Below are 23,781 nucleotides of genomic sequence, written 5' to 3'. Positions count from 1 at the left end.
TGACCAAATAGGAGTGAAAAGAAAACACGAAAGTAGCTTTCGGTCAAAATACATGGAAATTACTTATATAGTATATATTTTTATGGTCTTGCTGATGATCCATAAAAGCAATGGCATAAATGGACTTAATATAAGACCATTTAAAAGGAAACAAAATGTTAAGAAGGCATGATTCCTTAACAGCCATTAGCTTGTAGAAAGCTATCTGCAGAAGGCAATCAGTTTCACCACAGATATATATCGGATACCCAATTACATATTTAAATGGTATGTAGTCAATTGCCAAATTGCAGAGCCTCACAGTAGCTGTTGCATTTTTCCTTCTTCCTTAACTTTGTGTGAGCTTTCTTATCTAGAAACCTGTGTTCCCAGACTCCTGCACGTGGAAATGGGGGGAGTTGAGAATAGTAGCTGATCTGTGAAAGGGCTCTTATGGTAGGTCCGTACTCCAGAGTGCTCTCCAGAGGGTGTAGGCATTAAAATGCCCAGACAACTATCTCATGGAGACCTACCTAGTGATGAGCAGAGGGATTAAGGGCCTGCTACTCTGCTTTTGCCCTGCTCAAAAGAGTCTTTATGTTGAATATGGCTAGCCCTCCTATGTGGGGAAAGATGTCATTCTTTGTATTTACTGATATGAAGACCAAAGTGATTGATTCCTTTTTAAATTAAAATACCAGAAATTTAATTTCCCTTTCATTTGTTCCCAGCCACATGTGCCAGTAGTGTGGATCTCCTTGCCATATTACTGTGATACAACTGTGTCCCCCAACACTGCTGGGGTTTCTCAGCTGAGAAGAACCTCCCATAGCAGTAGCACGTTTATATAGAAAGGGACTGTGGTCAAGTACATCTGCACATCCTGGAAGCAAGAGAGAGCACCAGGCCTGCTCCCCCTTCTGATTCAGAGCAAGAGAACGGCTTTTCTCTGGACCATCCACCCAGAGGCAGCGTGTTGAGCAAAGCAGTGCTGCACAGAAGCTGTGGAAGTGTTTGTTACCATTACACATGCAAGGCAGTTCCTTGGAGGGCCTGTTTCCTTACCCTGAACTGTAAGAGGTTGCTGACAGAGAGTTGTAAGAGACACTGCTCACCTCTCCCTGAATGAAAAAAAAAATAAACCAAACAAAAGCTGCTTGTATGTGTGGCATGTAAATATCTCCATAAAATATTAAACAGCCATTACAACATGGCCAAACCAGTTCACATTTGTTAAAGCAAACTTTCTGTACCAATATTAAGAGGCAAGCTGTAGCTTTTGTTAAGTTACACCACATCCTACCTTCTCTCTGAAATTTCCCTTTCAAACTAGCCTAACAGAGTGAAACAGCTCAATGAACATGTCAGTATGAAAAAAGTGTAGCACTTCATGCATAAATTTATGGCTAAGTAATATACATGGGCCACAGTCCTTGATAGAGGAACTCCTGTGATGCAAGACCAGGCCTTAAAGTTCACCAGGAAAAATGGAAGTCTTGTATTCAGCTCAGACATGCTGCATTATCTGTAATATAAAACAGTTTGAAAATTTCACTTAATCTATTTTGGAAATTTAAAGCATGCACTGCACATGGGATGGACAGTAATTCTATCCAGATTTGGTGGGGGTGAAAAAAAGGGAAACAAGAAGACAGACACATCACTTTTTTTTTGTTTGTTTTGCAGCCTTTGCAGTTTCCATTGTCTTTGTTATTGTTTATTGTTGATTTTCTTAATGCCACTCAAACTTCTTCCCCACAAGAAGCCTGCCCTTTCTTCTGACGAAACTAGTTCAAGAAGATACTATTCACCAAGTTGCTTGTAATTTTTATTTAAAGTGGATAGCAGAGTGGGATGGTGTGGGAATGAGAAACTATGACCTGGAGTAATATGGGACATGGGAGCTTCCTAAACTGGTACAAAAGCCAGCATCTCCTGAATGACTCGAGGCCACACTTTGAGCGCTAGGTCCAGCTGTAGGTCCCTCACTTCAGGAAAGACATTGAGGTGCTGGAGCGTGTCCAGAGAAGAGCAACGGAGCTGATGAATAATCTGGAGAGTAAGTCATGAGGAGCAGCAGAGAGAGCTGGGGGTGTTTAGCCTGGAGAAAAAAAGGATCACGGGAGACCTTATCACTTTCTACAGCTGCCTGAAAGGAGGCTGAGGCCAGGGGAGGGCCATACTCTTCTCCTAGGCAACCAGCAACAGGAGAAGAGGAAGTGGCCTCAAGCTGCACATGGGGAGGTTCAGATTGGACATCAGGAAGAATTTTCTCATGGAAAGCGTTGTTAAACATTGGAGTGGACTGCCCAGGGAGGTATGGAGTCACTGTCCCTGGAGGTGTTCAAGAAATGACAGGATGTGGCACTTAGTGCCATGGTCTAGTTGACAAGGTTGTATTCGGTCACGGTTTGGACTCAGTGATCTTGGAGGTCTTTTCCAACCTAAATGGTTCTGTGATTCTGTGTGACCCATCATCCAGAGAAAAAGAAGTAAAAATAGACATGAAGATGGAGATGAAAGGGCACACCCCTGAGGCAATAATTGGAGAGAGGGGAGACAGAAGTAAACTATACAGATCTACAGCTGTGAGGGAAACCTATGGTTTGGACTGGACCCATAGAGAGGCTAGAGGAAGGATGAAGGAGAGAGGGAAAATCAAGAAAGTGTGTGCAGTGACCTCCATTTACAGAAACACTAGTGGCCCTCAGCATGGACCAGTTCTTCTCTACACGTACCTGCACCCAATACTTGAAAAAACAACACACACACAAAAAAAACCCTCAAACCCAAAACATACCACAACACAAACCTTCTATCTATGAACTGCAGAGCTCCATTATCTACCTAGTGCTTGCAAAATGCTATTCTTCAGTTACACTATAGTGAAAAACACCTTCCAAATCTACAATTCCTCTTATTTGATGTATTTTTTTCCTAAGGAGACCACCGAGAGATAAACGTCAAGAGCTGTTGGAAGGGTAGGCAGCGTTCGCACGGGGAGATACGGAGCGATTGCAGAGGGCTCGGTATCCTAGCAACATCCCTTGCAGTTGCCTAATGGTATTTTGCAAGAGCGGCGGCTCCAGACCGGCTGAAGTGAGGGGAATGAGGGGCTGGAGCGCAGCGGAGCTCCGCAGCCCGGCCTGAGCGCCCGGCACAGCCGCTTCCGGGCAGGACCAGGCAGGCGAGAGCGAGGTAAGGCGGTGGACAGCGCTGCCCGCGGCATTTCCCCGCTGGCCGTGCCCGGGGAGGCACCGCCGGAGCGCCGCGCCGCTTACCGACTGCTGGGAGCTCCGGGTAGCCGCCCCTTTGCGCTCCTCTGTCCCTCCCGCGCCCTCCCCTTCCCCCCGGGACACTTTTCCCCCACACCCCTGGAAGTCCTGGCCGAGCCACCGAGCGCACCAGACAGGCCGACCCCCACTCTCACGCTGCGGCTTCGGCCTGGGGCTCCCGTCCTCGCCCACCGCCGCGTGCCGGGAGGCGCGGGCGCTACTCGCGGCCTGGCCCGGCGACGTGGACGCGCTCTCGGCGGACGGGGAAGGAGGGGCGGATTCCCGTGGCTGCACCGCGCAGGGCGGACGGGGCGGGCGGGGGCGCCGCGCTTCTCCCGCGCCGGGAGCGCAGCGGACGCGCGCACTGCCACGCGGCGGAGCCACCGCCGCGGCGGGAAAAGGGTTAAACCCGCGCGTGCCGCGAAGGCCGCGCCCCCGAGCGGCTCGCCGGCCAATGAGCGGGCGGCGGGGCGGGGCGGGGGCCGCTCCCGTGCCCGCCCCGGGGTGGGTGCGCAGCTCGGCGCGGGGCGGCCGCGCGATGGGGCCGGCGGCGGCGCGGGCCGGCGGGGGCCGGGGCTGTGGCCTGCCCTGCGCGCGGCTAGCAGGTGCTCGCGCGCCGTCGCGCGGCTGAGCGCGCACCGGGGCCCCGCCGGCCCGCGAGGTGAGGGCGGGGGGGCCCGGCCGGGGGCGGCGGGGGGGGTCGGGCCTCGGGGGGCAGCGTCCCACCCGCGGGGGCGGCGCGGAAGGAGGCGCGGAAGGAGGCGCGGAAGGTGTCTTCTCCCTGCGGGGACGGGGCGGGAGGAGCCGACCGGGGCGCTGCGTGTCACCCCGGCGGCGGGAAGGGTGCCCGCGGCTGCAGGGACAGCGGGTGCCCGGCTGCATGCCTGGGAAGGAGAGGCGCCAGAGGAGGGGGTCTCCTTGGAAAAGCGCGAGTCCCTCGGAGCCCAGCGGAGGGAGCAAGGTGCCCGGGGAGCCGGGAATCGCTGCTCCCGCCTCCGCAGCGGGGACTTCCTGGGCGGACGTCCGTAGCACGGGCTGGGTTGGGAGAGGTCTGGGAAGCCGTGCTTCGGGCACGGGCACTTGTTGCCGAAGGACGGTGTCAGCTTTTGGAATGAGGAAGGAGGTTGCCAAATCTTCCTTCTAGCTCACCGCTGCTGTGGATTGTTACCCGTCTCGTTTCAGTGCAGTTGTTGGTCTCCTATACCGAAATACCTGGCTTTGATGGTTTGTATTTTTTGGTAGAACAAGCAGGTATTTTTTTGATGGGAAGAGTTGCTCTCCAAAGAAATGCTCACAACATTAGATATTTAAAGAGGAAGGACATGATCTGTGCTTCGTCGATAGGAAACTGCAGCAGCTCACAGAAATCCTAGATGCAGACAACATTAGCAAATGCACAACTTGCGCGTATAGCTGCATTTCAGAAGCGTATGAATATACAGACCATCTAGCAATAAATGTAACTTAAGGAGCAGAAGGCCTGTTTGCTACTAGAAAAAACTATGTTTTTTCTACATTTTGATCGAGTTATTCTGATGCGTTGCTTGACTATTAAGGACATGGTGGTAGAGATCGATTTCATTGCTAATTATGCAGCTCGCAAAGGACATTTACACTGTTTTATCATGAGGCCTCAGAGCTTCCCCCTTGCTTTCTAAGTAAGGGATACAAGAAAGAATCAGCTCTGTATGTGGGTTTAACTTAATCAAATCTTAAAGTGATTATGGAATGATACTGGGATAAACATGTTTAAAATTGGAGTTATGTTCTGCATTCTTTGAATTTCAAAATCCCAGATTTGATGGTTGAATTTTTTTTTCGGCCTTATGTTGTTTTGGGGTTAGGGTATTTCTGTTTGTTTGGTATTTTGTTTAATGTGTTTCTCTAGATTGTCCAAGTTTGTGTGAAAGTATTAATTTTAAATGTCGTTGGGTTGTTTTCTTTTGGCAGTGGGACCAAACTCTTACGATATATTCATATTGCATGGTTTTTCCCTAAATTTCCATTGGCTCAAGAAAGAGACCTTAAAGCCCTTATTGAAACAGCTAGCAGAGTGAGAGCAGTAACTTAGATTAACATGTTCAAAGGCTCACCAACGGGATGCACAGAGACGCGGTGGGGGCAGGTGGGACTCCCATAGTCTCATCAGAGGAAGCAGCCCCTGGTTCTGTCACTGAGGAGCCACCAGCCCCATTGCCCAGGTGTGACATGCAGGAAGAGAAGTCACCAGGAAGGCTGTCTGGTACAGCTCACAAGATCGAGGGTGCTAACTGCCTAGAAAATATGGGGCATATGGGATGCAGGGGAAAAGCATCTTGTGACTGTACAAAATTTATGGGGTGCTCCTGGGAGGGGGGACTAAAGGAAGGTGTTTCAGGAGGAACAAGTATGGGAAAATAAAAGGATTAGATAAAGGGCCTGGTCAGTTAGAAGCAAGTGGCTGGTCAGTATGTTTGACTGTGTTCTGGGCCAGATTGCCACAGCCTGTCCTCTTTTCTCATTAAGGTGCCTTTCTAACCATTTTGCTATGTGAGAGGACTCTGCCGTATTCTCAGGTGCATACTGAGCTCTAAGTGCCAGCAACTGGAGATGCACAGTAAGTTGTAGGGACCTCTGTGTCCGGTGTGCCAGCAGCTGGAGGGACTGGAGTGAGTGAGGGCCTAAATGCCCAGCAGCTGGAGTGGGAACTGTAAGCCACAGAGGCTTGTGTGTCTGCAGTGCCCGTAACTGGGGAGACTGGAGTGCGTGAGTATGGTCTTGCCAAGAATGCCAGTGTGTGGTTGCTAGTAAGTAGGATTAAGAGGTTTGGGAGCCATGTTTTGAGGCAGCTGTAAGTGTGGGAGAGGTACTAGTGAGATCAGAGAGTCATCAGTTTACCAGCAGAGTGAGGCTCTGGGGAGTCTGAGGATTCAGGGTTGGTTCCTGAATAGGTAGAAGGTCTGAGACCCATTACAGAGGGATCCACATAGTGTGTATGTTTATATTCCCCACTAGCAGACCTTTGTCTGGGTCAGCTGTGGGGAGGAGCAGCGTAAGGCCAGGCCATGTTTGTGTCTGCATGAGCACTTGTTTGTATCTGTGCTGATCTGTATGGTCAGCCATGTGTATATGCATCTTTGTATTCACAGCTATGGGAATTCATCCTCAGCCTGGCTGGATCTGGGCACATGGAGTTGCAGCAGCCTTGTCGTCAGTGGGCTGCCAGGTTCAGCAACCCCCAACACAAAAATTAGTTTTTGTGTAAGCTTGAAGTTGTAGAAATTGTTGACTCATGAAACTTAAATTTAGAACGAAATCTCCAATGACTGTTACGTTGCGATAGAATTTGAAAACATTTATTGGTTTGATTGATGTGTATAGGGCTACCTACATGAATATCTAAATACCTGTATTTGTTTAAGCTTCCATGATAGAGCAGTGGAGCATAAATTAAACTCAAACCTAGCCTTTTATTATAGGTGTTTTTTTTAAATAGTGCTTTTTCTAACTCCAGAAGCAAAAATAGAAATGTGAATAAAAGTGGGGATGTTTCAGTAACCTGGTAGGTTTTGCACTTACCTTTTTCTTCTCTGAATGTCATAGAACTGTAGCATCACAAAATGATTTGAGTTGGAAGGGACTTTTAAAGATCGTCCAACCCGCTGCCGTGAGCAAGGACACCTTTCATTAGATCAGGTTGCTCAAAACCTCATCCAACCTGACCTTAAATATTTTGCGTGTCTTCCCCCTGAATAAATCTGTGTGTAGAAAAGAATATCAGCAAGGAGTGGGGATATTTATCATCTGACAACTGACCTTCCTTTTAGGTGTTTTCTGGTTCTACTGTAATGCTGCAGTGTTCAGTTGTTTTTGCTGTCAAGTTAAAAGACTCAGTTTATGTGAAATATCAAGATATCATAAAAAAATGAAAATTTCTGTCCTGTTTACTGTTGGAGTTTACAAACATATGGATATACATCCACACATGTTTATAGTGACCCACTGTTGGTATAAAATTGATAGAATGATAAGGAGATTATTTTAAATTGAAAACTGTAACTAGAGGCATTTTATATCAACTATGAAGTACAGCTACCTACCTGCCCTGAGAAATCCTCTTTGTGTCTGAAGTACTGCCAAATCAGTTTCTGATTTCCAGTGTGATGAATGCACTTTTTAAATTTTTCAGCATTTCCAGCACATTTAATTTTTTTTCTGTAGAATTCAGTTGTATATAATTTCATAGTTAATGAGCAGCAATTATTTTCAAGTTACTTTCGTTTTTTTCTCTCCAAGCAAGACTAATTTTATCAGCTGTTGGAGCAGATAACTGAAACTGTATTGCAGAGAGACACCTAATATTGAAAAGTAGAACAGTAGAAAGGAGACCTTTTCTTCTAGAAGGTGGTGTAGCTACACTGTGGGCATGCTTGGCTTTATATATTTCCCCACTTTGAATATACCAAAGGAAGGCATTGTTTTATTGTGGCCATCTCCCTATGAGTATTGCAAATTTTGAGGGAACTTTGTGGTGATAGATTGGGAAAGCAAAAACAAAAAGATAATCTTAGTACAGCAGATCCTTTGCGTTTTCATAGGCTGCTTGTATGCATGGGCTTTTTGAGAAAGGCTTTGGGGTTTTGCCTTTTTTTTTTTTTTTTTTTTTTTTGGCACCTCATCAAAATACTCATGTTTTCTTCTCAGTTTAGTGGCCTAAATGACAATAGAAATAAACCTGGAAACCAAGTAATTTTTTCAAGGCCTGGATCACAAATGATTATACAGGCACTTTTGTACTTTGTGGTATGATGTCTAAAGGCAATCATTTGTTTCCACCAAGATGTAGTACTGAATTGAGGGAAGACAATGTGCAATTTAAAAATTATATAACGAGCTTATTCATATTAAAGAATGACAGCTCCTTATCAACCACAGTTATAATCGTTTTATACACCCTGTACATTTCTTGATTTTTATTTTGTGCTTCAAGTTGTGTTTTCAATTTTCTTTCCTTTTTCTAGCAGTGTGGAAAGAAAAGCATTACCACGTGTGAGAGCTGCTTCACTCTCAAATGATCTTGATCTGCATGCGTTCAGTAAATCTGATGGATTTCTAGAAGTGCCAACGTAACAACGTGCACACGTGCATTCTGTCCTTTGCTTTCCCTTCAGGAGGGCAGAAGGACAGACAGAAGGCTGGAATTTGGAGTGCGTGTTGCTGCACAGTGATTCATGCAGTTGCTTGAGGACAGCCTGTTTCCAATAGAATGCACAGCCAGTGAGAGGAGGGGGTGCAGGCTAAATGGGTTGTTTTGGTGGCTGCAGCTCTTCTCTGATCGATGGCTTTCATCGATGCTCTGTGCAGTCCATAATTTTCTTTTCTGGGCTCCCTAATGAACTAAATTGGGTTCTGCCCACTGTCTTAATAATGATCCTAATGGAGGGAACATCATTGACTTGTTTGTAAAGCTCTGGCTTGAATTCAATATGTATTTAACAGTCAATGTTTTTGTAGTTTAGTCACGAGTTATTAGAAAATAGCTCAACTCTTTTCTGAAGATGAAAAGCCCTCAACAACTTGAAATTGGTTTTCAAGTGTTTAATATATTAAAATTCACACTCTTTTTTGATGTATAAAACTCCCTGTATGCAGGCATGGCTGCTGATTTGGTTCAATGAAAATGGTCAGCCAAGTCCTTTAGTTTTTGAGGAGTAAGGGTGTGGCTGATATGAAGGTGTGTTTTTATTACTGGAATACAAAGGTTTTGAAGTGTAGAAGAGGCTTTAAGGTTGATGTACTTTCTTTTTCTCTTCCTTTTAAAAATTTTCTGTATGAACATTCAGATGTCGTTTTACTCTTTCTTCTGAAAGTCAATCCTCAGTAATTCCTAAAAGTGTAAGGACAGCTGCCCTACTTTGGGAGTAGATTTGCTTTTATAACTCTTCGAAATCTGCTTGTGATTGACATCTGTTAAGAATTTCTGTAATATACATTTGGCTGGAGTTTTAAGAACATATTGTGCCCATGTTCTATCTTGACCTGTAGACTGCCATTGATCATCATCTTCTACCTTCATAAAAGACTTAGGTATTATATTATAAAGTGCAGATTTGTAGGCTGAAGAAAATAAAAAAGTGTACATATATTACAGTTTTATAAAGTTACTGCACTTCAGTGTATACATTCTTGTTTAAATGTTGTATAAATATAATTAATAGTTTTTTTATGTACAGCCACTATCAATAGATGTACAATTTTATATTGATATTTGCATTGCTCTTGTACTTAAATCTCTGTGCAAGCCCAGGGGAGCTGAATCTGAGCTAGAACTGAGTTCTCTGCTTTCAGAGATTTAGTCCTTGATTTCTTCCTATAGTTCTAGATTTGATTTCTATGTTAAGTCTAACGTATTTTTCATTTGGTTTTGACAGTGTCTCACCTTCAGGAGATGGCCTCCTCTAAGTCTTTGATGAACCTTCTCACCTTCATTTTTGGCTCAGCAATAGGATTTTTTGTCTGCTATCTTCTGTTCAGCATTATACTAGAAGAACAAGTTAAGACCCAGCCTCATGTTCTTTACAATGATCCGCATGGTCAGCACTCAGCAGATACTGACAACAATCAGCTGCAAGGACAAATGAATTTCAATGCAGATGCTGGACAGCATAAAGGTATTTTGTTACACCTGGCTGATTAGAAAATGTACTCCCTTTTCATGCATTGCAAAACATTGCTTCTTCACTGTCAAGAATTTATATGAATCATTTTCTTTCAGTTTCTCCATATTCAGGTTACATCTAAATAATTTTTTTTCTCCTGAGGGCTACTCATGGTTTTCTTTGTTGACATTTTTATTATAGTAGTAATTTTTTTTCCTTTGAGTCCAACTGTTTGTCCAATGTCTGTACCCAGACTTGTTTGGAGCAGGAATTTCTCAAATGAGCTATTGACACCAAATGGCAGTTTTGCTAAGCAGATATCTTTGCTGGTGTTGTAGATGTAGCTGGATTGCTTTTTAGCCTTAAGAAGCTAATTTTGGACCACTTCTAACTTTTGATCTAGCCTCTAAGATAAAGCTAAAATAAAATTTAAGAAAACCCACTTTTTGGTACAATTAGTAAAACACAGAATTGGAGCAGGGGGGCAAAGGGAGTCACTGTGGGCATGATTTGCCAAGCTGATTATATAGCAGTCCAGGCACAGATTGCTGTTTGCAGTCAAAGCCAGAGAAATTCTCTTGCACTCTTGATTATTTTTATTTTTCCAGAGAAGGTAGACCCTTCAGATACTTCAGGAATACTTTTATACTTGATATATTTCGTTAAATGAGCTCCCAAATACAGAGAGTGTTTGAGTAGGGACATCTGGATGAGAAAAATTGCACTGCAGTGCTTTTGCTGAAGATGTTAGTAATTTGTTACTTAGACGTATTTAAACTCCAAACTTTGTAAGATGAGTTTGTGAGTGTTTCACATGTAATTGTAGAACATTGTTACAAAGAAATCTGATATATAGTTGCATAAAGTGCAAGCAGGAATATTTTAGTACCAGTTATGCAGATTTCACTCTCCATGAAATAGTCTTTTACATAAGTTAAAATCTTTCTGTATGTATCAAGTGAAAATGTTTCTTTGAGACCAAGGAATGCTTTCATAGCTTGAAAAACATTGTTACACACCTCAGATAACTGTATTTATTCTGCTGGATTGCTGGAAAATAAAAACATGTTAGTTCAACAATAATACTAGTTTCATAGTATCCTAAATTATTTAATCTGTTAATTTCTGGTTTACCACTGGCTTTATTCTTAAAACATATGTTCCTGTTTTAGAAATATTCATTAGGTTTTGTTAGTTAACATGAATATATATAAAAGAGCTCATTAGCTTTTTGGCCTTTCTGTGTTGGAATCATTAAGTTGTATTCATTGTGAATGGCAAAAATATTCTATTTTTAAATTTTCATTAGTCCTCCAAGACCATAAAGAGGTTGCCTCCAAGCAGTTTTTATGTACAAATCAAGGTTTGCTAAAGTCACACTTGCCTGAACAGACACCCATTTTGATATGACTCTTACACTCTCCTTTATCTTGTGAAATTGAAATAGGTTTAAGAATTTTAGTCTTTGAGAGTCTTGTTTTTTTCCTTCCAGAATCTAGCATGGAGTTCATTAACTGGTACATTTGGAAGCAAAAGCCTCTTTTCTGTCTGCGTGTCTTTTCTGATGTAGAAACAGAGTATCTGAGGAGGTGGGAGGTTGCTCTTTGTTTGGCAGTCATGTCTAATATGGTTTTACAACTTTCCTCTTTTTTAGATGAGGATAAAAATGTTGCAGAAGGACTGTATCACAAGGTGAAAATACTGTGTTGGGTCATGACTGGACCTCAAAATCTAGAAAAGAAAGCCAAGCATGTTAAGGCCACTTGGGCCCAGCGCTGTAATAAAGTACTTTTTATGAGCTCTGAAGAAAATAAAGACTTCCCAACTGTGGGCCTAGAAACCAAAGAAGGCAGGGACCAACTGTACTGGAAGACTATTAAAGCTTTTCAATATGTATATGATCATTATTTTGATGATGCTGATTGGTTTATGAAAGCAGATGATGATACATATGTTATATTGGACAATTTGAGATGGCTCCTTTCAAAATACAGTCCTGAACAACCAATATACTTTGGAAGAAGGTTTAAGCCTTATGTGAAGCAGGGCTACATGAGTGGAGGAGCAGGGTATGTTCTGAGCAAAGAAGCTCTGAAGAGATTTGTTGCTGCATTTAAAACAAACAAATGCTCTCACAGTTCCTCTATTGAAGATCTGGCACTAGGAAAATGCATGGAGATCATCAATGTGGAAGCAGGAGATTCTAGAGATACAAGTGGTAGAGAAACCTTTCATCCCTTTGTTCCAGAACATCATTTAATCAGAGGATACCTACCAAAAACATTCTGGTACTGGAATTACAATTACTATCCTGCTGTAGAGGTAAGTCCTTAGGAACCCATTTTGTCAAGTGCATCTCATGATGTGCGTGAGCGTGTGATGTGTGAATTAGCATTAGGTGGAAGAATTCAAGAACAGGATTTGGAATTTTTTACATATTAAAGCTGAAAAAAAGATAGTCTAGTTCTTCAGTAGATTTTTTTTGTTGTAAAGCAGCAATCTATTTTTATACTTGTATTCAGCAGCAAAAGCATTTCTGTAGCTTAAACCAGCTGTATGATACTGTATTTGGTGTGTCAGGAGGCAGCAGCTTTAGCTATGGCTGCAGTGCATGGGTGACTGAGCTGTGGACAGTTCCATCTGTAACTGATTCATAATGGAAATTGCCCATTGGATCCTGTCCTGTCATAACCTGTGCTTGGATAGACACTACTTCATCTGGTATCAAAATCAAGCTATACTGATCAAACTTAGTTATATAACAATTGTTCTTTTTGGCATCTTTAAATATTTAATCCTAGTTCCAGTTGGAGTAGAAATATGAGCAGCTCTGCAATCAAAGCTGCTGAAAACAGAAATCTCAAAACTATGTTCCAGAAAAGTGTTCTCAAAGCTGAATGTGAGCTATGAAATATAAGTTGTGACAAATGTGTTAACAATGATCCTATAGCTCTTAATAATGTCAATGAAATCAATACATTTAAAACAAAATTTTGCAATTGTTTGTTACAACTTTCTGTAAGTAGGAGGTTAGTTACTGACAATATACCAAACAGTATAATGTGTCAGCACACACATTTTGCAGGTACACACACATTTTGCTTATACATTCTGTCTGGATGCTGACATAAGTAACAGGCATGTATTGTTTCATATATAAATGTAACTCATTTAGGCCTGCCTGCTGCTTCTTGGTGCTGTTTAAACACCAGCATCAAAAATTAAGCATGGAAAAGCAGAAAACCTCTGATGTTAATGAGGGCAGCTAGTTTTTTCACTGGCTTGATCATAGAAGCAAAAGACTTCGTCAGCTTTATTTTGGAAAGATGCCTTGGCAGATATGTCTGGTACGTTTTGCTTGCCTAACATTAACTTTTGAAGTATGTGTATGACTGATGGTAGTGAATTTCTTACCATTAAATCAAGTATTTCTTTGAATTCTCCCTGGATCTTTAATCCAGGACATGCTTTGCAATTCTTGCTGATTGTTTTGCTTTGTTTTGTGTTTCAGGGTCCTGGATGCTGCTCTGATCTAGCAGTTTCATTCCACTATGTTGACTCTGTGACTATGTATCATTTGGAATATTTGATTTATCATCTTCGTCCGTATGGGTATTTGTATAGGTACAATCCTGATTCATCGAAGAATCCAGAAGAGCAGAGCAAAAATGAAGCACTGGAGGATAATCAAAAGCTAAAGCAAAAAATTTCTGAGGGCTAATTGGACTTTGAAAAAACCAAAATGAAGCCAGTATAATGAGTAAGAGGCTTCTCAAACTTGTGCATGAAGCTTGTGGGCTGAAATTACTCCTGGCGATTCTTCTTTCAAAAATCAAGTTGGCAGCACTTGTCACCCTGTGTACAACAGAGTGTGGTGCTGGCTCTGACTGTTTTGGATAGTGTGACCTCGCAGCCCTGCTCACTAAGATTTGGGGCCCTAAAGCTGTGCAATTGGAGGTTGCTCTGGTATAATAACATGTGGAAGAATTTGTATAAAAACCACAGTGGACAGGTTCTCAGATGATCGTACCATATTTCTGTTCCTTTTTCTGTTCTTCTCTATTTCCTTTCTATTAAGTCAGTTCTAATATTAGAAATTGGATGCTGCCCAGTCAAACACTTCATGATGGCTTTCTTAAGTATTCTCAACATCTTGAAGTTACCTTGTGTACCTTGCCCTAAAAGTAAGGCAGAGACACGGAATTAGAGTCTCCAGTCTGCTTTGCCTTAACAACAGAGTGGCAGATTTTTACCCACAAGATTAATTTGAATTGTTTCAGAAACAGAATTCACTGCTATGAATTACTTATAAAGTTTTGAATTGTGATGTGCAAAACAATATGAAGTTTTTGGGGACAAATACTCTTTTGGAGAGAAGCCCAGAAACGGTTACTGTTATTTAAATTGCTGAGGTGATGCAAGCTGCTTACATATTTGCCTGTGGCTTTTTTTATTTTCCTTTTATTAACTTATCCTTTTGGTTGAATGGATATAAAAATTCATCTTAGCATTTCTCAGCATAAGGGTGATGCTTTTGAAAATAGAAGTCTGTGTTCCATCCCACCTGCCACATAAACCAGGAAGAACAGCATCTTAGTGAAGTTGCATTGTAACAACTTGATTTCAGCCACTATTATAGTTAGTTTGTTTCCATTTTAATTTTCACTAGAGGTTAAAATTTTCAGATACAGAAATGTCCTATTTTAAAACTGCATCAAAGCCAGTTTATTTGGTTGAAGTATTCAATTTCACTTTTCTGAACAGTTTTTTCTTCCACTTCAAAAATTTTTTTTATCTGCGTCTTGTTACCTTTTTCACTACAAAGTGTTAAATGATCCTTTTTTCACTGTTTTTGAAGCAGAAGTACATAGTTATTCAGGTAAACAAGCCTGAATGCAGGGATCTTTCAAAGTGCATTAACCTTCTCCACTACTTCATAAGTATCTCTGCCTTTTAACTGGAAACACTTTCTTGGTGTGGGACAAAATAGGTGTTTTAATTACTGGTTTTTTTTCAGAGGCCAAATATATGTTTTATAGAATTAATATAAACCTTTCTGGTTTTCTCCTTTTCAAATTGAGCAAATAGCAGTATGGGGAATGGGATTAAGCATGACATGTAGTGTGTTTTTATTTCACACTTGAACAAAAGCTTCATCTTTTTGTTACTTTTCACCTTCATCATATTGATGAATCTGGACATAACCTAATTACCTCCAGTCATTACTTTGAAAAGGGCACATAGTGGTAGCAGACAGCCTTATTTACTACTGCTGGTCCTTCAGGATGTTCCTGGAAGATGATGTTACCATAAAGTACTGGAATTTTTTTTTTCCAAAGATAGTTCTAGTACGGATTGGAGTTCTTTCTGTTGTCCAGCAGTAAAGTCATTACTTTTCTTTTTGACCATTGCTCTGCAGCACGATGGTAATTACTGAAACAGCTCATGGTGTTGAAATGCTGCACACACCTTCTCTGCCTGAATGTAGGCTGAGTTCATCTATCAAGTATTAGTTCCTGCAGGGTTAAATCTGTTGGTCTTTATGAGCAGCATTGCTTCTGAAGTACTGATAGGGACACGAGCTTTATTTTACATTGATTAACTTAAGTAGACTTAACTATAATTGCATTGGTTGAGGAAAGGAAAAAGTCTCCAGTTTGCTGTAGTCAGAGTGATGCTTGTCCAGAGAACAGTGAATGTTAACATGCTGAAAGGTGCTTCCTTCTGTGAGCTAAATGTTTATCCCACATGCAGCACAAATCCATATGGAATTGGTAACTCCAGTGGCATTGCTCAAACAAGAAGTTAAAATATTCAGGAATACTTTTAAGAAGTTATAAAATGAAATCGAGATCCCAACCTAATCTCTTTGTAAATTCAGCCCATGTAGAAGATCTGCTGAACTGCTGTACAGTTCCTTTATTTCTGCTTTCTTCTTCAGTTCGTCCATAGGGATTTGGAGATTTTCTACCACAGCAGGCAGAACTAATCCTGCATATTTTCTGCAGATTTGTGTCGTATGTTTGCCCTGTGCTGTCCTGTGAAGCAAAATCATTTCCTCTTCATGTTCCTTACTATTATCTTGACTTTCCAGTCTCATCCAGTGTAAGTCTCAGGTGGACAGAAGGAAGCAGGATGTTTGAGCTTCACACAGGTTGTTTGCTGGGGTAACAAGGTAAACCAGCCACTGCTGAGCTCAGGATGAAGCCTTTTCTCAGCAGCAGTTCTAGTTCTTATTTGCTGCCCAGCTGGGACTTGTGGGTTTAGCAGAGCAGGCAGGAATAACCCTTTCCACAAAATGTGCAGGACCTCAGAGAGACTGGAAAAGTAAAGGAGCAAGTTCCCTTTCTGAAGGGAATAAGGCTAAGGACATACTACCTTGAGATAAATGGGTGGCCTGTCTGGAGGAATGAGTAGCCTTTTCTTCAAATGTACATTCTTTGTTTTAAAGTGTCCTTTAAATCCTCTGAATTTAAAGTCTCTTTAATTCCTCTGAATCTGCTTCTTTTGCCTTTATAACAACACTACAAAGAATTTTTTTTCTTTCCAGACAAGCTAGAAAAGTATCAGGTCTTACATTCTGTGATTATAACAGAGACCTATTGTTCTCTGCTGAATTGCATTCCCATATCCATGAGCTGGTACCTCTGGAATAATTGGGTTCTATCTCACTGCCTTCAGAAGCCTCAGTGGACAAGGTTGGAATGTGAACAGTTAGTACAATTTTCATGTACAATATTACACCACTATTAGTAGTCTGCTATTTCACTCTCAGGTCTTTGTGCTTCAAGAAAGTATTTATTGAGTTTGAGAATTTTTGCAGCCCAAGGAGACTGTATTTCAGATGCAGAGACTTTCTGAAGCACAGCAACACGGGCTTACTTAGGCTGTGCAGATTATTGCTCTGTGGTTTGGTCTGGTTTCTAAGACAGGTTTCTTAATTTTGTAAAACCTAAAAGCTTTCATTGGCACTGTCGTGATTTAAATGACCCATCTAAAAATTTTGGACTATTTTCTTGAAATTACTAGGCAGTGGATGTGGGAATGTCCCCTACTGTGACAGAGTAACATTTCAACCTTGTATTAAGTGGTTTCACTTCAGAAGGATTGAGAATGGCAAGAAGTTACTTTCTGATCACAGATCTTAATCAGAGGAGAGTATTATTCTTTGTTTGCAGAAGAGAGAATTGATCTTTGTTTGCAGAAAAGACCAATTTTAATCTTCTTTCACTCCCAATTCATTTTTGCAGTCTGTATTTGTGTTATTTAAGAGATTACACACTGGTGATGTTTGCACCATCTCTCATTTTGTGGAAGCTCTTTTCACAGTGCTTTTGCCTTGAAGGACACTTTCTTTGTTTTGCTTTGGTGGGGGTGTATATTAAAAATCACTTTTTCTTCACCTGTTGCCATTTGTTCTGTTATGCTTCCAGAAGTATAAATTTCAGTGAGTAGCTGATAGACCTTATAAACACTTTGTTTTTTGAGCAGGGTGTTTTGTCTTCATATGACAAAATAGTGTGGGTTATTTCTCTGCTGTACCTGGTACTGATGCTGATAGTGCATGCACAGATGAAAATAGACCCCTCCAATACAGGACCACTGGGAAAGGCAGTTTTGTCCTTCTTCTGTCAAGAAATCTTCTGTGGAACTCCGAAAGTATAATTTGCTTTGTTTTACCATATTGTATTTAAAAGATTCCACAAATGTTATTAATAGTCTAAAAGAATTGAATATTGCTGCTGGACAGTGTGCTCCACTTAAAACCTGTGAATGTTTCACTTTGCAATTATAGGTAGTTGTGTTCCTAATGGCAGATAAAAGTTGGTGATTTGTCTGGAATGGTCACCATAAGGATTTGTTTCTTAAATACCTTCTTTGAAGTGCCTTTGATGAATTTTTAGCATCAAAATTAGGTTGAGAATTGAATAAATAAAATAAGTTATGTCATACACAGTTCATGTCTGTCTTCATTTACCCCTCTGCATGCTAATGGTGTTGCATAGCAGCACAGTTTAGTCCAATAAAAACGTTCTTAGTTTCTTTCTTGGGTGGGTACAGGAAATTCAAAAAGCTTCTCTCACTTCCTATGATTTTGTGATTCTATATTTATGCTATTAACAAATAGCAAGATTTTTGAAGTGTAAAATGAGTAAGTGCTAGTACCAGATTCAGACTCACATAAGCAGGCAGTTGTTTCTGCATTGTCCTGATTCTTCAGTGTCTCCACATTATTACAGATTCCTGAGTGAACTGGCTACAACGGATACCTCAAAACTAAAGAAAGACTGTCCAAAATTAACCACTTTTTTTAAAAAAAAAAGGGATTTATTCTTTCAGTGAACCTCTTATTTCTGAAAAAAAGTCCTGTTAAGATTTAAAAGTTGTGCTTTATAACCTAGATGTTTGTGCAGAACAGCATTCAGCAGTAAAAATGCTGGCACTTAGGCAGCTGGGAGGTGTCTTTACATCTGGAACACTGGTTGTTGGACAAGGTGTTGGCACAAGCTCAGTACAGCTGTGTGTCTTTACCTTAAGTACTGTAATAGACCCTGCTAATACCATTAACCTGGATTAATTAACTGTTTCATTTCAAAGTGCAGGAAGCGGGTGACAACCAGTTTAACTGAGCTCCAAAGCTGGCATATTAAAGGGAACAAAAGCCAATTGAACAGACCATAAAAGCTCCTCTCAAGTTTCAGGCACAGATTATGCTTTTATGTGGTGCTGCTGTAACTTTCAAACTGCCAGGATCAGACTACCTCCAGCACATTGCAGGGCAGTGTGAGTGCTGGAGCAAAGCAAAAGCTACAGCTGCTACTCTGAAGGAAAACTGTTTCCTAAGTGTGTGTTTGCTTTGCTTGCTTTTTCAGGTCTTTTTTATATTAATATATAACAGACTCACCCATTTCATTACCAGAAGTTGTAGGCACAGTGAAATGTCCATAAATGACGGTAAGCTCTTGTATCCAGCTCACAAAAAGCTTCAGTGGCTCAAGAGAATTTTCCTAGAGCTCTTCCCTGTGCACTAGTGCCAACTAAAAAGTATGTAAACATTTTACACCCAGGAACTGCTAAGTTTGTTCTAAGCTGCAGGGAAGATAAGCCTGTGTATTGCTCATTCCAGCTCTTGCTCCTGAATGTTTAGCAGCCTTTCTTCCTTTCTGACAATGTTTCACCTTAATTAAGCCCTTCCATGAGTTCCTGAAATTTGGTGATGAGGAGCTTTTTCTGACAATATGAGGAGTGAGAAAATCAGAGCTCTGCAGTGAACATTTTCATTGTTCCACATGTAAAGAAATTTAACACAGATTTGGGAAAACAGATGGATTGTGGGATCTCACTTCTAGGTTGGGATGATATTTGGCATTCTTAAAGGAAAAGTGGTTATTTAATTCAGAAATGTAGCCTGAGATCTTCATTTTTTTGGCTTTCTAATATATAGTCCTGCAAGACTTCTTAAAATGGCAATAAAAATAAATTGTAAAGGTGCTCTTGTCACTGATTAGTAAAAAGAACATCGCAGGGAGGCTAATTCTGTGTATGTTTTTGTTAACACTGGAATTCATACTCGATGTGGTTTTGAGCTATGACCCACACACTCTCCTTTTAACTCTTCAGACTTCTTCAGCCCCCTGTTCTGTTGTGTATAACATTCCTCCTTTGTTGCAAAACTACAAGACAAGTACGGCCCCTTTTTTCCTTCCTCTCCCGGAAATGATCTTCTGTAAGCTTTGTTTTATTTAGGGAGCCTGAAGCCTCAAGTGCTGGAGCCTACACTGTACTGACAAAAGCGTCATCCAGTTCTGTGTTACATACCTGTGGGGATAAGAAAGTGTCAATCCTTTTGCCATAGCCCAGGTGTTCCCTTCTTTGGAGGTGTGATTTGTCTTTTAAACCTTCCCATCTTTTTCTCTTCTTTTTAGTTTCCTTTTTCTTTCAATAGTTCCACCATCTGATCTGCAAAGTGCTGTTTGAGGAGTACCTGGTACCAGCTGGAGCTGAAGACTGTGATCCCACAGACAGACCTGTCTGCAAGGAAACTTACTGGCTTACAACAGGTTTTAAAGTCAGCCTAAAGCCAATCACTTCCAGAGCAAGAGTTGGAACCAGGTTTTATCATTTAGTGCTGAAGTACTTCTCAGTTTGGTAGGATGGATAGGTGGACTGGCTCAAGACTCCAGCAGCCAGTTGTGCTAAAGAGGCATGAAAAATCTCCTTGGAGAAGAGGGAATTATTTGTAGCAATCTTGTCTGAAAAGGAACATGAGCTTTCCAACTGTCTTCTGAGTGTTGCTGAAGTCACTATCTTACTTTCCACTTTTGCACAGAGGTGAACAGTCTTTTGCAAAGATGACTACGTGGCAACAGAGTTTCAAATTCGTATGTGAATAGAGATGGGAGTTTCGCAGGAACGTTTATTAAGAAAAAAGTTAATGTGAGCAGCTTGCTTATTTTCTTTCATTTAAGCTCTGTTTTACTTGAGCAGGTATGTAAGTTTGCAGTTAACTGTTCTTCAGTTGTACAAAACCACACTGTGATGTCTGTGAACCCACCACTTTGGCATCTTGAAGTCAAAAAGGCTGGTTTGCTTCTTTGAATTTCTAACCTGGCTTCCAGCAACTCCTTGCCACCTTCTCATTCCTTTCCCCTCCTAGGATAAAATTCTAACTGATTGCAAGGAAAGGAGCTTTGCCAACAGCTTCAATCACCTAAAGAACCAGAGCAGCCTCCTGGTGCTGCTACTTCCCAGTTCCACCCTGTGCTTTTAGTGTTCCCCAACAGATCTGGATCCATCCTGCATGGTCTCAGAGAGTCAAGGTTTTGACTCTTCCTCCTCTGTCTAAGAACTGATAAAAAAGAGTTAGGAATTAATGTGCATTAGTACCCTGCAGCTTTAAAACCTTGGACTATGATTTTTGCTGTGTTTTTTCTTTCACTGTCCCACATGAGTTCTTAACTGGGAATCACCTAAATGTTGTGCTCTTAAGTGCTGTCTTCCTACTTCCTGCCCCTGGAGATGGAGAGCATAAGATTTAACACAAATGTTAACTTAAGGCCAAGTGAGTACTTGACAGAAATCAAAACAAATAGATATTCCTCTAATTAATTTTTTAAATGAGTGTTTTATTCAATCTAGTTACACTAAATGTGGGAGTACTATTAAATGTCTGTTCTCCGACTATTTCTCAAGTGGAGGATGTGGCTGTAAACTGGAGCCTATATCCTTCCCAGATTTGTAATCCAGATGACCACTCTGCAGGGATTAATCCTAAATTAAATTAAAATCACACCCGAGGACCTGAAATTTTTCCCAGCACAGGAGAGTGTTTCACCAGCATTTGATCATTTACCATTGAAAACAGCAGGTTTCACATATTCCACTCTAGGGTCTGTTGAAATCATAGCTGAAATATGGTTAGTGTTTCAAGGACAGGTAGGGTAATCATGTCTAAACCAAATTTTCAAACACCATTTAGAAAAACAAACTCTGCTGTTCAGAAGCCGGCAGTGCTTCCCTGGGGACAATGAAGCCTTTGTTCCTATTCCTGTTCAATGTTACTCAGGTTTTTTTTCAGAGAATGGGTTGTGCCTGTTTACCCAGATTAAAACATCATTTGTCTGTCTAATCAATGGCATCCTGCTTTTAAACTATTTCCCTGTCAGCCAGCTTGGGCTCTATGCGCTTTATCTTCGCCAGCTTCCAAAGCTGTATTTAATGTCTCGTTCAGACTCTTTCAAGGAAATATTTCCCAAAAGGCACTGGATATGTCTTCTTTTTGAGTAAGCATCATGATGTCTAAATGCCGAAATTGTCTTATCAAAAACAGAAGTTGTCTTATCAAATGTAGATCTGAATATTCACAAATTCATACTGTTCCCAGTGGGAGAAGTGTCATGCATCAGTTCTATCTTCTTGCTTTAAAACTATACAAAAGTAACATTTGAGTCTCATTAGTAATTGTACAACTACTAGTACTTTCTCCAGGAGAGTAAGTTAGATTCACAGAGCCTTGATTATTTCATATAAACTGATTGTAATTGCAGAAAATTCCCAGTTGTGCCAGTCCATGCGTTGGCCAGCACTTCTGGTTGAAGGAGTGTCAGCAACACCAACCGGGAACCAGAGCCTTTCAGATGTGTGGTGGCTCTCTGGTTTGATCCGGTCTTTGCCATACTGGTTGGTCCTGCAGCAAAGAGTTTCAGTGTTGCTGAATTACTTTTTGTTTGTTTTGTTTTGTGAGTCAGAGTTGTAGGTTTTACATATATTATAAAAGCAAAAGCTTTCTAAAAGATCCATAGGTACAGGTGGTGAGCTGCCACCCTGAACTCTGTGTCCTTGTGAGCCTCGAAGAAGTGGAGGGAGCATGAGTTTCTCTTACATGCAGCATCGAGGAATTTTATTCCTGACATCAGGGCAAAATGAGGAAACTATTACAATTGTTTAACAGGATGGAAAAAAAATATGAAAGCATGGTTGGAAAAGATTTGCTGTGTCCTATTAGCCAAACATATTTGTGGGCTAGATGTCTGGGCCCAAGAGAGACTGAGAAAGCTATTGCAGCATATAAATGAACCAAAAACTTTCGCAGGTTTCCTATGGCTTTTGCAGTTAAACAAAGGTTAATTACACATGCTCAGCTGGACCACCTAGTCCTTTGGCTTTTCAATATATAATTGTGTATGTAGGAGTATTATCTCTAAGATGAGCATAAGGTAAGAAAACGCTGGTATGAGGAATGTGCATGTCCCATGCTAGTTATCAGTCAGTAGTGGAGAGATTCTAACATGACTGAAGAGAGGACAATCCCTTTTGATTTTACACTTTTGTAATGTGCCTGGATGGCTGAACTCCAAAATGTTTCGGCAGGAGCACCTCATCAAGGGAATACCTTCACAGTGGGTTTTCTGCATATAGCTGCAGTGCTTTTTACTTCCTGCTGCCAGCCAGCACATTCTGTATTTAATACCTGCCTGACCTCTCCCCCTGACTGCCCTCAGGAGCTTTGGACTGTTCAAGAGGGTCAGGTTTGAGGATGAGACTCACTTTCCTAGGATATTTGCCTGTATGCAGGAGTTTAGAAGCTTGAGTAATGCAATCTGACCTTGTAGTTGACTCTCCTTTGAGAGGGAATCCTGAATGGACTGGATGGTTTCTGTGGTCTTTTCCTATCTGAATTATCCTACAATCCTGAAAACATAAGCTTTGCACATATTTTGCACCTGCGTGTTTTACCTTCAGCTCCTCCTTATCTTGTTGGTCCCTGCTGCTGCTTTGCATTCAGCTCCCTTCTGCAGCCCAGAGAGCCCTGCCTGACCATCAGCAGTGCTGGATTGTGCCCATCTTACCCTTTATGACTCTTCATGTTCTCCCTTTCCTTCCAGAGGAACAGTGGTATTGTGAAAGTTCTGCTTATCATTCTAAATAGCACTATACAGAACATCTCTTTATAGTCCCATTTTATAGAATGGTGGTTAAACTATCTTTTTTGTCTGTGCCATTTCCATCATGTGGGAAAGGAATTGTTCTGCTAGACTGCATTACTAACTATGAGTTTGCCCTCCTTCCAGTGTTGTGTCCTGGTTAATGCACACTGGGGTTTATGGGTCCCAAGGTCCCCTTCTCTCTCTGTCCCTGTACAATTACCATGCCTATTGCTTGCTGAATAATGAGCTCGCATTTCCTTGCCAGGCAGAGCTAGGTTAACCCTGCTATGGGCACAGTTCCTTTTTCTGTTACAAAAACTTCTAATGTCTGACAGCCAGCAGATATCTGCTGTTAAAAATGACATAAAAAGTGATTATAGGCAATGTGAGAACAGGATCCAAAATGTTTTTTCCTACATTGGAAGTAATAAAGTGGGGTATGTGCTGCCTCTGGCACCTGTA

The 23,781-nt window shown here is 41.4% G+C and overlaps 1 protein-coding gene across 4 annotated transcripts; it reads left to right on the top strand.

Moving 5' to 3' along the window:
* Window positions 1–3,077: 3,077 nt before the first annotated feature.
* On the top strand, window positions 3,078–17,848 carry C1GALT1 (core 1 synthase, glycoprotein-N-acetylgalactosamine 3-beta-galactosyltransferase 1). 4 transcript variants are annotated; one of them, XM_039549066.1, is made up of 4 exons: window positions 3,078–3,177; window positions 9,665–9,904; window positions 11,547–12,214; window positions 13,404–17,848. In XM_039549066.1, exons 2-4 carry the CDS (start codon window positions 9,682–9,684, stop codon window positions 13,611–13,613), a joined length of 1,101 nt encoding a protein of 366 aa, XP_039405000.1. In that variant the 5' UTR covers window positions 3,078–3,177; window positions 9,665–9,681; the 3' UTR covers window positions 13,614–17,848. The 4 variants fall into 4 exon arrangements, with proteins under 4 accessions (XP_039405000.1, XP_039405001.1, XP_010397430.1 ...); XM_039549067.1 differs by lacking the exon at window positions 3,078–3,177 and adding an exon at window positions 3,830–3,915; XM_010399128.4 differs by lacking the exon at window positions 3,078–3,177 and adding an exon at window positions 4,492–5,850.
* The last annotated feature ends 5,933 nt before the right edge of the window (window positions 17,849–23,781 follow it).

The sequence above is a fragment of the Corvus cornix genome, chromosome 2 (genome assembly GCF_000738735.6).
Source record: "Corvus cornix cornix isolate S_Up_H32 chromosome 2, ASM73873v5, whole genome shotgun sequence".
In the NCBI taxonomy this organism is placed as follows: domain Eukaryota; kingdom Metazoa; phylum Chordata; class Aves; order Passeriformes; family Corvidae; genus Corvus; species Corvus cornix.
This window is presented reverse-complemented; position numbering and strand designations above follow the sequence as displayed.

What these genes read in the sequence shown, in the direction of transcription:
- C1GALT1 (XM_010399128.4), top strand. An exon ending in AGATGCTGGACAGCATAAAG is followed by an intron (nt 9,905 to 11,546) that starts GTATTTTGTTAC and finishes CCTCTTTTTTAG; the next exon opens with ATGAGGATAAAAATGTTGCA. An exon ending in ATTACTATCCTGCTGTAGAG is followed by an intron (nt 12,215 to 13,403) that starts GTAAGTCCTTAG and finishes TTTGTGTTTCAG; the next exon opens with GGTCCTGGATGCTGCTCTGA.